Genomic DNA, 17,192 nt, shown 5'->3' on the forward strand with positions numbered 1-17,192 from the left:
AGATCAGGAATCTCCACTGGTAAGAGAAATAGTCAAAAGATAATGCATGGGGCTGGAGCAATAGCACAGAAGGTAGGGCATCTGCCTTGCACGCGGCTGACCCAGGTTCAATTCCCAGCATACCATATGATCCCCTGAGCACCTCCAGGAGTAATTCCTGAGTGCATGAGCCAGGAGTAACTACTGTGCACCAGCGGGTGTGACCCAAAAAGCAAAACAAACAAAAAAAAAGATAATGCATGTATACTACCAAGAAAAATTGCACAAACTCAGGACCAAGGAGACATGCTATAGCACTAGAGAGAAAGTTATCCCCTGTCTGTCTTCTGAGAGCAATAGGGAATGATAAAATGAGGGGTAACTGCACATTTAACATGTTTAGGCCAGTAGGCCAGTACACAAAATAACCAATACCTTTGAAAACCTCAACAGAGCTTCTCAACTCAGGAAAGAATTTAGCTGCAAGATTTGCAGTCACCCAAAAGTATTTTACAAATATAAGGTACTACTACCATTTAAAAACAAAGAGGCATTTACCTAGCAATGGAGAACATAATGGATCTCTGTTGGGTTCCTTCACTTGATTTTCTGACTGGGTCATAACACCTTCCTCCAGGGAGGGAAAGTCTGCCATTTCAGTCCCTTTCTTTCTCATATTAAACCTGGGCTGGGATGTGTCCAAGTTTGGGGAAGTATCCAGTTCTTGAGGAAGACAATACCAAGATTCTGTTCTCTAAAACAATAATTTTGAAGGAAAACATGCTAAGTCGTTATCTGAATTATTATACATATTAACATTTAGATTAAAATGTCCATTCACATAGCAGCTTCTTCTTTGGTGACCTTCTCATCAAGGTCTGTGAAATATAAAGCCGTTCTTTCTATATTTCTCTGAATGTTAAACACTTTTTAAACTTCTTCCCAGTACTAGCCATCTCTTTTCGGTTTGGTATTGATTTTGAGGCAACACCCTGCAGCATTCAGGGCTGTTCTGGGCTGTGCTCTGAGGAGGTCAGTTTAGTGCTGCCAGAGATGATGAGCCAGGTCTCTGACATGCAAAGTATGTGCTCAGGCTATTGAATTTCTCTCAGGCCCCCACCTCTTTTTATTGTGTTGGAGCACACATTGAAGTGCTCCAAGGAAAGAAATACTCCCAATTGTGCTTTTGGGCCACAGGATCATACACAATGGATCAATGAGCCATGTAGTGACAGAATCAAACCCAGGCCTGACACAAACTAGGCCATGTATTCAGTTTGAGTCAGATTCCTGGCCAGTAATACACATCTCTTAACGTGCTGAATGTTAACATCTCTTAACATAGCATCATTTGTTATACTTTAACAGTTCTCATCATTATAAAATTAACTTTGGGGTAGAAGCAATAGTACAGCAAGGAGGGTGTTTGCCTTGTACATGACCAACCCAGGTTCAATCCTCAGCATCGCTTACGATCCCCCTGAGCCTACCATCAGTGACAGCTGAGTGCAGAACCAGAAGTAAGCCCTGAGCATGCCAGGTGTAGGTCAAAAGCCAAAACAAAACAAAAACCCCATTAATTTTGGTTCTACATGAGGAAATTTTACAATTTGATTATAAGAATATAAAAATTGGGGGGCTGGAGCGATAGCACAGAGGTAGGGCGTTTGCCTTGCATGCGGCCAACATGGCCGACCCAAGTTCGATTCCTCCGCCCCTCTCGGAGAGCCCGGCAAGCTACCCAGAGTATCCAGCCCGCACGGCAAAGCCTGGCAAGCTACCCGTGACGTATTTGATATGCCAAACACAGTAACAACAAAGTCTCACACTGGAGACGTTACTGGGCCCGCTCAAGAAAACTGACGAACAACGGGAGGATAGTGACAGTGACAGTACTACACCATTTTTGCATTCTGGGGATAGTTAACCATAATGTACAATCCTTTTAACATAGTGTTGAGTTTGATTCACCAGGAATTTGATGGGAATTTTTGCATCAATGATCATCAGAGATATAAATCTGTAATTTTATTTTTTAGTAAAACCTCTACTTTTGGTATTACTGTAACACTTCACAGATGCTGTTGGGAAGGATTCCTGTTTCTTAGATGTCCTAGAAGAGTTTGAATATGCTTTGATATGTTCCAATATCTTGGTAGCACTCACTAATAAACCCACCTGAATCAGAGATTTTGTTCTATATCCCAACAATGAACTACAAAAAAATAAGAATTAAAAAGTCTACTCCACTTAAAGTAGTACCCCAAAATAGTAAATACCTAGGAATCACCTTAAGGAGGAATCACCAAAGGAGGTAAAAGGCCTATATTGAGAAACCTATGTCACTTATGAAAGAAATAAATACTTTGAAATGGAAAATATTTCATCTTCATAATTTTGAAGAGGCTTTTTCCCTTTTTTTTTAACCATAAACAGCTGTCCTCGGGATTAAATCCTGGCTCTGTGCTCAGAGATTATGTCTAGCAGAGGTCTGCGGAAAATGTGGGGTGCTAGGGATCAAATCCAGGTCAGCCACATGCACAGCAAGCACATTACTCATTGTATTATTGTTTTAACCCCATGACTGGAAGAATTAATGTTGCTAAAATGTCTATCTTACCCTAAGCATTTACAGACTTAATGAAATTACCATCAAAATCCTGATGGCATTATTCAAAGACTCAGAACACTACAAAAACTTTGTAGGATAAAAACGCCTGAATAGTTAAAGATATCCCTAACAAAGAAAAGTTGGAGGTACTTAATTCCCTGGTTTAAAATTATACTTTAAAGCTATAGTAACCAAAACAGCCTGGTACTCAAATAAAGATACACTAAAAGACAAGTGGATCAGAACTGAGATCCCAGTGATAAATTTTAAGATATTCAAAAAGTTAACTTAAAACAAAGTAGAATGGTACATGAAGTAGGGCAACAAAAACCTTCAGGGGCACCGCCAGGAGTAATTCCTGAGTGCAGAGCCAGGAGTCACCCCTGAGCATCGCCGGGTGTGTGACCCACCCCCCACCCCCACAAAAAAAAAAAATCTTGAACAAATAGTGCTGGGAAAACAGGATTATGATTTGTAAAAAAAACAACTGGATCCATATCTCACACCTTACACAAAAATTAATTCAAAGTGGATCAATGACAATGAGACATAATCTCACACCAGTAAGAATGGCATTTATCAAAGCAAACTGGAAACAAGTGCTAGTGAAAGTGGACAAAAAAGTAACCCTCATTCACTGTTCATCAGAATATATCACCTGGTCCAACACGTACAATATGGAAATTTCTCAAAAAGAGTGAAGAGTTCATTTGACAACTTCTAGGTATCTATCCCCAAAACAAAACATTAATTTTTTAAAATTACATAACACATACACACACATACGCACACATACATGTACGTACATCTATGTTTAATGCAGATCTTAGTGCAATAGTCAGAATATGGAAGCATCCCAAACGTTAAAGAACAGATGGATAAAAACCACTGTGGCATATATAAAACAATGGAACATAGCAGTCGCAAGAAGTAATCAAGTCTTAAGTCAACTTGGGATGATGTACTAGAGCACACCATGCTGGTTGAAGTAAACTAGATATAGAAGGACCTATACAGTATGATCTTACTCGTGTTATACAGAGAGAAACAAATCAAGGGTATTGACAATATCCACTGATAACAAACCATGGGCACTGAATTATAGACCAGAGAATGTTGAGTCTGTGGGGAAAGGGTGAGCTGAATGAAGAGGCTGACTGAGAGTAACATATATTAAGTAAAGAATCTGGAACACAAAGATGGTGGCCTACAAAGGTAATAGTATGACTATTAAGACATAACTGTCAATCAACAATCAACAAATAATGGCAGGATGGGTGGGAGAAAGGGGGCTCTGACCAGAGGTGAGACAGGAATGAGGTGAGGGTCATGAACACTTTCATGGTGATGGTGTGCTGTCTGCAACTTTGTACTCCAATACCATCAATTTAAATACTATTGTAACCTTACTACCGGAACTATAAGAAATATATACATATATATATGATTTTACCAATAAATTTAAAATGTCAAGAAACCATTTTGTTTTTGTTGGTAAGGTGTGGGAGCATCCACTCCCCCAAACAGTCCTCAGGGAACCCAGAGACCCACTGCTGGCAATACTCCAGCCAAGGTGGCAGGGGCAACAAGGTTGCCCTATACCCAGTGGTACTTACAAGAACATGAGGCCCTGAGTTTAATACATGGCACACATACATGTATACACCACATTTCAATAAATCTTTCTATATAAAAAAAATGGGAGCAAAAAAATCAGAACGTAGATGGGAAGTATAGGTAGGTACAGGATATTAAAAAGGTAGTAGTTGGAGGGAGAATGAGATACCTATATTCTAGTTACTGCTGATAAAACAGCCCTGACTATGTTTTCAACCACCAGTCCTCGGACTGGTGCAAATAAAAATGTTGACAACCACTGATCTACTACAGTGGTACTAACTTATGATTTTTAGACATAAGGTTGAAAATCACTGTTATACACTATTGCCCTAAGAAGAGTATTGGGACATAGTAAGAAAATCGTTCATGGTTAGACCTGAGTTTCAGGTGTTGGATATAAACCAGTAAGAGCTGAAGTGTAAGAAATTAAAATAGAAGATAGTATAAGGCTGTAAACAAAGTGAATTCAGATAACTGCAATGCAGAAACTATATAGAATAGCCAAAAGGAGAAAAAGAACAATTAAAAGCTAATAGAACAGGACAAGAAAGACAGCACAGGGGCTGGAGTGATACAGAACAAGCAGTAGCGTGTTTGCCTGGCACGTGGCCAACACAGGTTCGATTCCCAGCATCCAATATGGTTCCCCGAGCACCGCCAGGAGTAATTCCTGAGTGCATGAGTCAGGAGTAAGCCCTGTGCAATGCCGGATATGACCCAAAAAGAAAAAAAAAAAGAAGAAGAAGAAAAAAGACAGTACAGGGGTTAAGGGACTTCTCTTTTGTTCAGCAGGTCCTGGCTCAATTCCCAGCATCACTGGGTGCCCTGTCAGTCAGGTGAAACTCCACACCTCCCACCCCAAGTATCACTGCGGGGCCTGAGCAATAGCTTATCTCAGCCCAGTTGGTGAAGAATCACTGGAAAGAGCTTCTAGGCCTCCTGAACACCAACTGGAAGGCACCCTGCAACACACAGTGATAGTACAATTTCCTAGTGGCCACCAGCACCACTAGGTCTAAGCAGCACCCCATCAGCAGACCCTAACATTGAAAAGTCAGGCCCAATTGCCAGAAGAGGCCCCTAGCTCCTAAGCATCCTGGGTAAGTCAAAACTTAAGTAAATTAAAAATGGCGTAACATTCCAGTTATTGACTAAACTAGGCCATTCAAACATATAAAGAGCTACAAAATTCATCCATGCTGTATATTTTGTAAAACACATAAGCAAGCCAAAGGAAGACATCTATTTTTGAACTCTGCTGCCCTAAGAGAACATTAAACCATTCAGGGATATTTATCTCATTATTTATTTCCTTCGGCTGCCATAAAAGGCTAAAAACACTGGAGGACTTAAAACAACAAGCATGTATTATCTTACAGTTCTGGAGGCTACAAGTCCAGTATCAAGGTTTTGGCAGGGCCATGCTCTATGCAAAGCCCCTTTGAGCGGATCCTTCCTTACCTCATCTTCCTCCCGGTAGCCCCAGACACTTACTCATTTACAGCAGTGTAATTCAAATCTCTGCCTCTATCGTCACAAGGCCAACCTCTTCCTGTGTTTCTTTCTTTTCACATGGCACTTTCCTCTTATAAGAATATCAGTCATGAACATGTTTGCCACTCAATGCCTCTTTTGCAGACCACAACACCCAAAAGGAGAGAGAGAACACAGGGGATTGCCCTGCCACAGAGACGGGGGGATGGGGGGATGGGGGTGGGAGGGATATTATCCATGGTGGTGGAAAATGGGCACTGGTGGAGGGATGGGTATCTGATCATTGTATAATTGAAACCAAAGCACAAAAAATTGTAAATCTACAACTTTAAAAAAAATAAAATAAAATAAAGGGGAAAAAAAAAGAAAAAAAAAAAAAGAATATCAGTCATAATGAACTAGGGTCCCAACTTCTCCAGTATAATCCCATCTTAAATAATTACATCTGAAATTACTCTATTTTCAAATAAGGTCACACTCTTGAGGTCTGAGACATTATGACGGACAGGATTCAACTCATAACAATACACCTCCTACTTAATGTTCTCAGCACTATATGTTTTTTAATCAGGATTTCTCGCAACCATTTCTCTTAATAGCAAATTTTCAAAGTCCACATTTTGTAACTATGGGTTAAATCACTACAGTTTTGGAGAAATGAAGAAAAATGATACTCAGTTTATTAGATAAACTTAAATTTAATTAACCTTAAATATGTAACAATTTTGAATAAAACTGATTTTTCCTCCAACAGACGAGAGTGCTTTTTTTTCTATCTGCTCACATTTTTTTATTTCTCTTAAGTATATATACAACTATATAGAATATCAGTGATTTGCAAATGTGGGAAGCATACTGACAAGTCTAGTGAGCCTTCCTTTTCTAATAATGAGTACGTAAAGCCAGATTTTCTTCGCAATACTCAACCAAAATAATACATTACGAAAGACTAACTGCAGAAGGAGCCACAAAAACCTAGTTGTGATGGCTAATTTTGTGTTCCAATTTAACTGGGCCACACAGAGTTCAGAGATAATTGCTTAAACATTATTCTAGGTATGTCCGTGAAAGTGTTTCAGGACAAGATTAATATTTGATCTTAGACTGAGTAAAGCAACTGCCCTTCCAATGTTGGTAGGATTTATTCATTAGAGGTCTGAATAAAACAAAAGGCTGAACAAGGGAGAACTGGCTGTCTCTGCAAGATGATCTTCAAACTGAGATTATCAGTCTTCTGCTGCCACTGGTCTCATATTAAAAGTGTGGTTCTTGGGCATTCAGACAGGCCTTTAGCATCATCTGTAATTTTATTCCTCAGGTAGGGCTTCAGATTTAGATGAGAAGTATACCATCAGAGTTCCTGAGTCTGCAGACTGTAGACTTTATGAATTTTCAGGCCCCATAATTACACAAGTCAATTTTTTACATTATAAATGTATTTTGCATGTATGTGCATATACATATATTTAAATATATCAATTTTATATATAGGTATGTGTGTAAATGTCTCTCATTGGTTCCATTTTTCCTGGAGAACTTTGTCTTATACACCAAGTCCTCTACTAAAAGCTCAGTTTTATTAAGAACCAAGTCATAACAACTAACTTTTTGTTTTGAGAAAGTCCTTTTTCCTTTTAATATATACTAATGGATATAAACATCTGATAAGAATAACAAACGGTGGAGGACAACACAGTCTGAGAACTGGTCTACAGAACCGAGCTTAACATGATGGTGATAGGGTGGGAGGGTAAGTTGAAGGGGAAACACCGGGGGAGGCTGTAGTGTTGGAAGACTGTATGTATGAAACCCTGTTATGAACAGCTGCAAACCAGATTCTAAAATTATACATGTATTATATACAATTTTTACATTACATATATATTACCTCTATTATTATGTTTTTTTATTTCTTTTGGCCTTGGGGCCACACCAAGCTGTGCTAAGGGTGTATTCCAGGGTCTATGCTCAGGGATCACTCCTGGGAGTGCTCTGGGAGCAAACACAGGTTGGCTGCGTATCAGGCAAGCACCTTACCCACTTGTAGTAGCTCTCTGATCCCTGGGTGTGTTACTCTAAAAGACACATCTTTTAATTCTATAAAGCTAAATATCAACATAGATAACCCACATGAGCAAAGATTCCAAAAAATACCTCTGAAGAATGTAAGAAGTGAGGGGGGAGGGGGATACTGTAGGTAAGGCAGAGAGAGTAAACCACTATATAATTAAGGTTGCCAAGGCTTTATGAAAAAATAATAGAATATTAAAGTAGCTATTTCCACTCTACACAATTATACTGGAATTTTTCATAGTACTTACCAAAAGAAAAGTAATTTGCCAATTATACAAGACATACCTTATGATCTTTAGAACTCTGCTGAGTTTTCCCCAAAGGGAACACGTGAGTATCAGAAATCTGTCTTCCACTTTTATCTTGACATACTGACTGTTGCCTCACGTAATGAGTCATCTGAAAATTTAAAGATTTAAATACAATAGTTGTAGTCACTATGATTAAATAATAATAAACAATAACTTAGTCCTATATTAAGTTCTTTCTGAGCTGGGGAGTGTCTTTTCCTTTCACTTTTACTTTCCAATAAACCTTTCTATTTAAAAAAAAAGTCAACAATAATAAAACCTAATATTTAGATTCTTATCTCTCAGTTTATAAAACACGGACATTTATAGTAACATTTTGACTTCACAATCATTACCTGAGTTATAATCTTCCTTTGAATAAAGGGTTAACAGGGCCTTAAAATCACAGAGTTAGGACTCATCATACTTACCAATAGTTCATAGATAACCAATATTGAAACAAGTATTTAAGATGAGCAAACAGTTTGTGGAAAATATGATACTATATTTAGAAAATTCTAGACTTGAAATAAAAGCTACTAGAAATAATAGATTTGCATATTAAAGTGGCAAGTTACAAGATTAGTACACAAAAGTCCATGGCTTTCCTATATGCAAATAATGAAATAGAAGACAGACTAGAAACAATCCAAGGAATTGGAGTGATAGGACAGAGGATCGGACATCTGCCTCACAAGCAGCCAACCTGGGTTCAATCCCTGGCATCTAATATGATCCTAGGGCTGGAGCGATAGCACAGCGGTAGGGCGTTTGCCTTGCACGCAGCCAACATGGCCGACCCGAGTTCGATTCCTCCGCCCCTCTCGGAGAGCCCAGCAAGCTACCGAGAGTATCTCGCCCGCACGGCAGAGCCTGGCAAGCTCCCCGTGACGTATTCGATATGCCAAACACAGTAACAACAAAGTCTCCAATGGAGACGTTACTGGGCCCGCTCGAGCAAATCGATGATCAACGGGAGGGCCTTTACTTTACTTTACTTAATATGATCCTAAGAGCCTGTCAGGAAGTAATCCCTGAGTGAAGAGCCAGAAGTAAGCCCTGCGCACTGCCAGGTATGGCCCCAAAACCAAGAAGATAATAAGTAAAAAACAATCCCATTCATAATTCAGAAAATCAAATACCTTGGAATCAGTTTAAAGAGGTGAAAGACATAAACAAAACTTCAAGACACTACTTCAAGAAATAAAAGAGGACATGAGGAAATGGAAACGCATCCTCTGCTCACAAACTGAGAGGCTATCATCAAAATGTCAATATTCCCCAAAGCACTGTAAAAATTCAATGTCCTATTAAGGATACTCAAGACATTTTTCAAAAAAAAATAGATCAAATACTCCTGTAATTCTTACGGAACAATAAACACCCAAGGATACTTAAAGGAATCCTTGAGAAAAGGAAGATAGGAGGCATCACTTTTCCTTACTTCAAACTGTACGAGAAAGTGAGAGTAATTAAAAAAGCATAGGGACTGGAGCAATAGCACAGAGGCCGACCCAGGTTCGATTTCCAGCATCCCATATGGTCCCCTGAGCACCGACAGGGGTAATTCCTGAGTGCAGAGCCAGGAGTAACCCCTGTGCATCGCCAGGTGTGACCCAAAAAAGAAAAAAAAACAAACAAACCAGTATAGTACTAGAGCAAAGACAAACCCTCAGATCAATGGAGACAGACTCTCAGCTATTTACAAGTTAATCTACAGTAGAGAAGCAAAAAATATTAAGAATTCTCTTCAACAAGTCGTAACAGGAAAACTGGTCAGCTACAAACAAAAAAATTAACTTAAGACTTTTTTTCTAATGCCATGCACAAAAATCAAATCAAAATTAAAGATCTTGATAACAGACCTGAGTCTGTAAGTTTTTTAGAGAAAACACAGGCACAACTCTCTTCAAGGATGAAACGCCACTGATCACACAAGTCGAAGCAAAGATGGGACTAATTTAGACTACATTAAATTAAGAAGCTTCAGCTCCTCAAAGGCAATGATGATCAGGATACAAATATAGCCCATGGAATGGAAGAAATTATTTGCCCACCACCCATCTGATAAGGGGTTAATATCATGATCTATAAAGCAACTGGCAGAGCTTTGTAAGAAAAAAAAATTCCCAAAATGGGAAGAATAATGGAAATTTTCTCAAAGAAGAAATACAGATGGCCAAAAGGCATATAAAAAAAATTCTCTGAGAACAAAAGGGAATGCCCTGCCACAGAGGCAGATTGGGATGGGGGGGGGGGGGGGATACTGGGATCTGTGGTGGTGGGAAATGGGCACTGGTGGAGGGATGGGTATTTGATCATTGTATAATCGAAACCCAAGCACAAAAAGTTGTAAGTCTACAACTCTACCTCATGATGTCTCACTAATAAAAATTTTTTTAAAAATTAAATTAAATTAAACCAAAAAAATGCTCTGCATCACTAATTACCAGGGAGACGCAAATCAAAACAACAATAATGTATCACCTCACACCAGAAACAGCAAACATAAAAAAAAGAATAACTACTGTTCCTATGGATGAAGGACTGAGGAGAGGAGGGGCTCTCATTCACTGATGGTGGGAATGTCAATTGGCCAAACCTTTCTGGAAAACAACATGGACATTCCTAAAAAAATCTAGGAATTGAGCTTTCATATGACCCAGCAATTCCACTCCTTAGAATATTCCCAAAGGACCCCAAAACACAACACAGAAAAGACATCTGCATGCCTATGTTCACTGTAGTACTACCCACAATAGCCAAAATCTGAAAACAATTCAAGAGCTCGAGAATTAATGACTAGATCAAGAAGCTATGGTATATATACGCAATGGACTATTACTCGGCCTTTACGAAAAAATGAAGTCATGGAAGGCCAGCCACAGGCTCTAGGTGAAAAGGAAGCTCAGATAGAGAAGAGATTACCAAATGAAGGGTGTTGTGAGGGCCCTCCCAGGGTGGGAGAAGCATGCTAAAAGTAGTCGATAGACCAAACATGATTGCCACTCAAAGCCTCTCTTGCAAAACACAGTACCCAAAAGAAGAGAGAGAGAACAAGGGGGAATACCCTGCCACAGAGGCAGGATGGGACGGGGGGGGGGGGGGGGGGGGGGGGGATGAGGGGGGGGGATGCTGGGACCCATGGGGATGGATGACGGGCACTGGTGGAGGTATGGGGACTTGATCATTGTATAACTGAAACCCAAGCACAAAATTTGTAAGCCTATAACTGTACCTCATGGTTTTTCACTAATAAAAAAAAAAAATTTAAAAAAAAAAAAAAAAAAAAAAAAATGAAGTCATGCAATTTGCTGCTATGCGGAAGGACTTGGAGAGTACCATACAGAGTGAAGTAAGTCACAGGGGAACAGAGACTTACAAAAAATGATCTCTATCAAATGCAGGATAATGGTGGAACACAGACTACCCAAAGACAATGGAAACAAAGAACATGAAAACTGATATTAGGGAACATGACACTTGGCAGGGGGAGGAACAGGGCAGGGAGAGACCAACAACCATGGTGGAGGGAAGCATTCAACCAAGAGAAGGAGGAGGTAAAGTGTTATGTAAGCAACCCTATCAGCAATAGTACTATAACCACAATGTAAAAAGTATATATATTTATAATATACATGTGTATTTTATTTTATATATATAAAATTTTAAAAAGTGCCTCTCATAGAGGCAGACTGGTGGGAAGGAGACAAAAGTGGGGAGAGGCAGCACTGGTGGAGGAAAGTAAGAGACTGGTGAAGGGATCAGTGCTGAAACATTCTATGCCTGAAGCCCAATCATGACTAACTTTGTAACTTCATGGTGACTAAATTTAAAAAAAAAAAAAAAATTAAAGTAAATAGAGCTAAGGAGGAATGGCTAGAGTGCATACCTGCCTTTCACTCACGCACAAAGCCCTGGGTTCAATCCCTAAAATCACATGATCTTTTAAGAATCACTGGGTAAGGTTTTCACAGAGTTGGTGATGGGCGACTTCCCCACATCCCCTTGTTGTTCTGGGAGCCTGGCACTCAAGCCCACGAACTGCATCTGGCACCTTATAAGCTCATTAACCGACCTTGACTTGAACAACAAGCTGCCAGAGGTGCCTACGGACCCCACATCAGGCCATATCCAGAGCACCCTGGTGCGGGGTGAGTGACTCCCCCTCATCTGCCCAAACAGAAAGAACCCCAGCAGCCAAAAACCTCTAGAACTCAATCACCGCCATACTCACAGCCAATCTCCACAGTGCTTGAACAAGCCTCATCCATAAATGAACCTGCTGAAAAACTCAGGTATGCAGGTTTTCTGACCCAAATCTTCAGGCTCTCACGGAGGTGGGGATGAGTGACCTCCCCCATTCCCCAATTCTTCTGGGAGTCTGGTAGTCATGCCCACAAACTCCTCTGGCGCCATATAAACTCATTAACTGTACATGATCCAGAGGCTCACAAATCAAACATGGAAGAGATCAACAAGCAACAGAGATCCTCCAGACCCCAAAGTCACCATCCAGTTACAAATTTAACTTCAGCTATATCACCCCATTTAAAATTTTAGAATTCCTGGAGCAACATCTCATCTCTATACCACTGGTGGAGTAGCACACCACATCGGATGGGTTTTTTAAGTAGAAGGCAATCAATCTCAATTTAAAAAAATATTAGCACATAAAGGCTCAATCCATAACAACATGTTAGTAATCTCTTATACAAGGGCGTACTAGCTCCAAAGTGAAATACAACAATGTTCACACACTTTCTTCTATGGACACCTTTTTTGATCATTTTTAGCTAATTATTCCTAGCAAGCAATACACAATAAATTATTTAGGGTCTTCTATAAGGGCAGGCTTGGGTGGTGGTTAGAAAAATTCAAAATAATGGTGGTGGGAAAATATAATGGTGGTGAAATTGGTGTTGGAATGTTGAATGCAATAAATTTTGCAAACAACTTTATAAAAATGAAATTAAAGTTTTAAAAAGATGTGAGCAAGACAAGAATGTTGACAACCGTTTTTTCTCAGCAGTTTACTGGAAGTTTCAGTGTAATAGCAAGACAAAATTTAAAGGTATAATGATTACAGAAAGATATAAAACTCATTGTGTAGGGAAAAAAAAACAGTAACATGCTGATTTAAAAAAAAAATCACTGGGTACAGCCCTAGGGGCCTCTAACACACTAGAGCGATCACCCACTAACGAGAAAAACAAAAAACAAATTAAGCAAGTTATTTGTTTTAATATCTTAGTGCTGAAGAACCAAGAGATATCTCAACAGATTAAGCACATAATTTTAGAACATACAAAGCTCAGATTCAACCACTGAAATGATTATTTCCCCATCCACCCTCCCCAAACACAAAAACAAGCAAAATACCCCTGAGCACCACCATGTGAGGCCCAAAACTGAAACTGAAACGAAAATCTAAGTCACGTAAGAAATTCACTTGTTATTGGGACCAGGTTTATCTCATAGCAGACTATTAATAGGAAATCAGGCTCATTTTGTGATATAAGGACTGAAGGACAGACTCTCCCATAAGTAAAAAAGAGTAGTAATAGTTGTAACTGCTGTTTTTAAAGAGTAAGAGAGCTTAAAGGGCTAATTAAAGCAAAAATAGAATCTAAGATCTTCAAAGAAATAAAAGGCTCAGTGTTCAAAAACATGGGGGCCAGTTTGTGCAACAGGTAAGGCATGCTTGCCTTGCTTGTTTGACACCTGGCATGCCACGTGGTTCCCTGAGCCTTCGGGAGTGATACTGAGCTCTGAGTTAGAAGCCCTGAGCTCAGCAAGGGGTGGTTTACCGGGAAAGAAAAGAGGTGAAAATTTAACTTTCCCAGTCTTAGGATCAGAGAGATGGTACAACGGGTAAGGTGCTTGCCTTGCACACAGTGGACCAGGACCAGCAGGGTTCAATCCTCAGCACCCCATGTAGTCCCCAAGTCCTGCCAAGAGTGATACCTGAACATGGAGCCAGGAATAAGTGCTGACATTCCTGTATGTGCCTCCTCCCAAAAAAAAAAAAAAGGTTACAAAAGTAGAACAGGCAGCTCCAGTCATGAAAAAAAGAATAACAAAAAGTAATAACCACAAATTGTAAAAGAGCCTCAGGAAGGTGTTTTTCCAGAAATAACAGTTACTACACTAACAAAACAAAACATTTTTACAGGGCCAGAGAAACAGTAGAGCCGGTAGGCTGCTTCACTTGCACATGGCCAACCTAGGTTCAGTCCTCGGCATCCCATATGGTTCCCCAAGCACCACCAGGAGTAATTTCTGAGCACAAAGCCAGGAATAACCCCGAGGAATGCCAAGTATGCCCCCCCCAACCAAAAAAAAAAAATTAAGAGCATTTACAGAAATGTACTTTTGATCATAGGAAAGCAAGCATAATTTAAAATCCATTCTGTGGGGGTAATGTGCCACCAACAGGTTAATCTGTACCTGCAGGGCGAGTCCATCAGTTTCCTGATACCCCAAAATTGCCACTGTGCCTTTGGCCAAGTAAACTTTGGGATAAAGTTTACCAAGAAATTAAACGGCCAAAAGCTAGGTTTGTGGGAACCACACCCACAAACCACCTCCAGCTAAGCTATACAAGCTAATTTATTTCAGAGAACCATAGATAAATCTCAAACGAGATCAAAAGCCGTAGATATTGCCCTGCCACAGAGACAGGGGGTTGGGGGGATGGGGGTGGGAGGGATATTATCCATGGTGGTGGAAAATGGGCACTGGTGGAGGGATGGGTATCTGATCATTGTATAATTGAAACCAAAGCACAAAAAATTGTAAATCTACAACTTTAAAAAAAATAAAATAAAATAAAGGGAAAAAAAAAAAGCCGTAGATAAGCTCATGCATGGCTGAACACACTGGGGTAAATTGTGGTGGGGGGGGGGGGGGGGGGAGAACGGGTTGGCCTGGTAGCCCGCCCAAGCAGAACCCCCAGCAGCCACTTGCTTCCACAATCCAAAATCACCTCCATAACCCAGGCATGACCCCACTGTCCCAGGACAGTCCTCACCAACATATAATCTGCTGAAAATACTAAGATGCGGGTTTTGTGACTAAAATCTTCAGGCTTTCTCAGAGTTGAGATGGGCTACCTCCCCCCACTTCCCAGTACATATGGAAGCATTGGCAGTCACGCCCCACGAACCAAACCCAGCGCCACCCTGTAAGCTCTACCACTGGCCTTGCTTCAGAGACCCCTAAACAAATCTTGAAAGAGATCAAAAGCTGCAGTTAAGCTCAGACCCATGCATGGCCGAACAGACCAGGGCAAATTGGAGGGGGGCCAGCTGGCCTGTGCCTGGCCAAACAGAGCACTCAGCAGTCACTTGCTTCCACAATCCAAAATCGCCGCCATACCCCCAGCCTAACTCCAGTCTCAGGATGGTCCTCACCAAGATATAATCTGCTGAAAATTTTGTAATGTGAATCTTAGTGCAGCAACAGCCCTGGCCCAGAGACACAGCAGCAAGTCCCAGAAGACACCACAGCACCGAAGATCTCTCTGGGTCTCATACCAAGCCAATTTTACTGGGGCACCCCAGATGGAGAAGGTGCAGTCGCCCCACCTACTCCAGATGGAATCCCGGTGACCAAGGGCTTCCACAGCAAGACCTAGGTATGCGGGTTCCAGAACTAAATCTCCAGTCCACATGGCAGCAGAGGACCCAGGCTGTCCCTCCCCGGCTCCTCACCCCCCCAACAAGAGTGGCTGTCATGCCCATAATTTGCCTCTAAGCCCCATCTAAGGGCACCAATAGCCCTGGCTCAGAGACACAGAAACGAGTCTCCCAGAAGACACCACAGGCCAGAGATCTCTCCAGGCCCCATACCAGGCCAATTTCACCGGGGCACCCCAGATGGAGCAGGTGCAGTCTCCTCACCTACTTCAGATGGAATCCCAATGACAAAGCGCTTCCACAAGCAAGGCCCAGGTATGTGGGTTCCAGGACTAAATCTCCAGGCCGCATGGTGGCAGAGGACCCAGCCTGTCTCTCCCCGGCTCCCTGCCACCCAGCTGACTGTCGGTCACACCCACAATTTGCCTCCAGGTGCCATCTTAGCATACCAACAGCCCTGGCCCAGAGACTCCCAACTGAATCCCGACTCCCAACTGAATCCCAAAATGGATTAGTGCCATACAAGAGATGTCTCTGGAACCCAACCATTTACAATCTAGAAATTTACATTTACAATCACTGCCACCTGAGCTCTCATGATATTCAAAATGAGCAATCAAAAATGAATTATCCAGTGTCTACCCCTGGTAGGTAGGCTAGAATGGTGGTGGGAAATTTTGAGCAAAACATAACGCTCAAAATTAGAGTATTGGGGAAATTGTCTGCCATAGAGGCAGGGTGAGGACAGGGATGGGGGGGGATACTGGGGACATTGGTGGTGGAAAATGTGCACTGATGAAGGAAAGGGTGTTTCATCACTATACGGCTGAATCTCAATTATCAAAGCTTTGTAATTCTATCTCACAGTGATACAATAAAATAAATTTAAAAAAAGTAATGTGGAGTTCATGCCCTATTCAATTAGCTTGATCAATGGCTGAACAAATAGCAGTACTCCTACATTATTTAAAAAAATAAATAAAATCCATTCAGTAACTTAAAAAAAAAAACTTAATCATTAACTCTTCTAAAAAACTTTTTTCAAAAGAGAGTACACAAGACACACCCACTTTTTTTAATAGCAGTTTTTTAAGGTAAATAATAAAAATCAGAGAAAACCATTTTAAAAATTATGATAATCTGGGGCTGGAGCGATAGCACAGTGGGTAGGGCGTTTGCCTTGCACGCGGCCGACCCACATTCGAATCCCAGCATCCCATATGGTCCCCTGAGCACCGCCAGGAGTAATTCCTGAGTGCAGAACCAGGAGTAACCCCTGAGCATCACCAGGAGTGACCCAAAAAGAAAAAAAATTATGATAATCTGAAGTTCCTAATTATGTAACAATACAATCAATGTTTTAGCACAGATGGATATTCTTTTAGCCCTTCCATAAAAAAAAAAAACCCAAAATCAATGTTCAAAATGACTATTCACCAAAGTTCAACTGCTGTGTAAAGAGTATGGAGTCTTGCCTTTGAAAAC

General features: G+C 40.8%; 1 protein-coding gene across 1 annotated transcript in view; it reads right to left on the reverse strand.

Annotated features, from left to right (window-relative positions):
* The window catches only part of ALMS1 (ALMS1 centrosome and basal body associated protein), an 89,817-nt gene that overhangs the window by 60,399 nt on the left and 12,226 nt on the right, over positions 1-17,192 (reverse strand). Inside the window, exon 3 of the mRNA XM_056122453.1 lies at positions 8,063-8,176. Within this exon, the coding sequence (XP_055978428.1) occupies positions 8,063-8,176 (114 nt within the window). The remainder of the gene's footprint in view (positions 1-8,062; positions 8,177-17,192) is intronic.

This window comes from Sorex fumeus, unplaced genomic scaffold (genome assembly GCF_029834395.1).
Source record: "Sorex fumeus unplaced genomic scaffold, SorFum_2.1 ptg000006l, whole genome shotgun sequence".
Lineage (NCBI taxonomy): Eukaryota > Metazoa > Chordata > Mammalia > Eulipotyphla > Soricidae > Sorex > Sorex fumeus.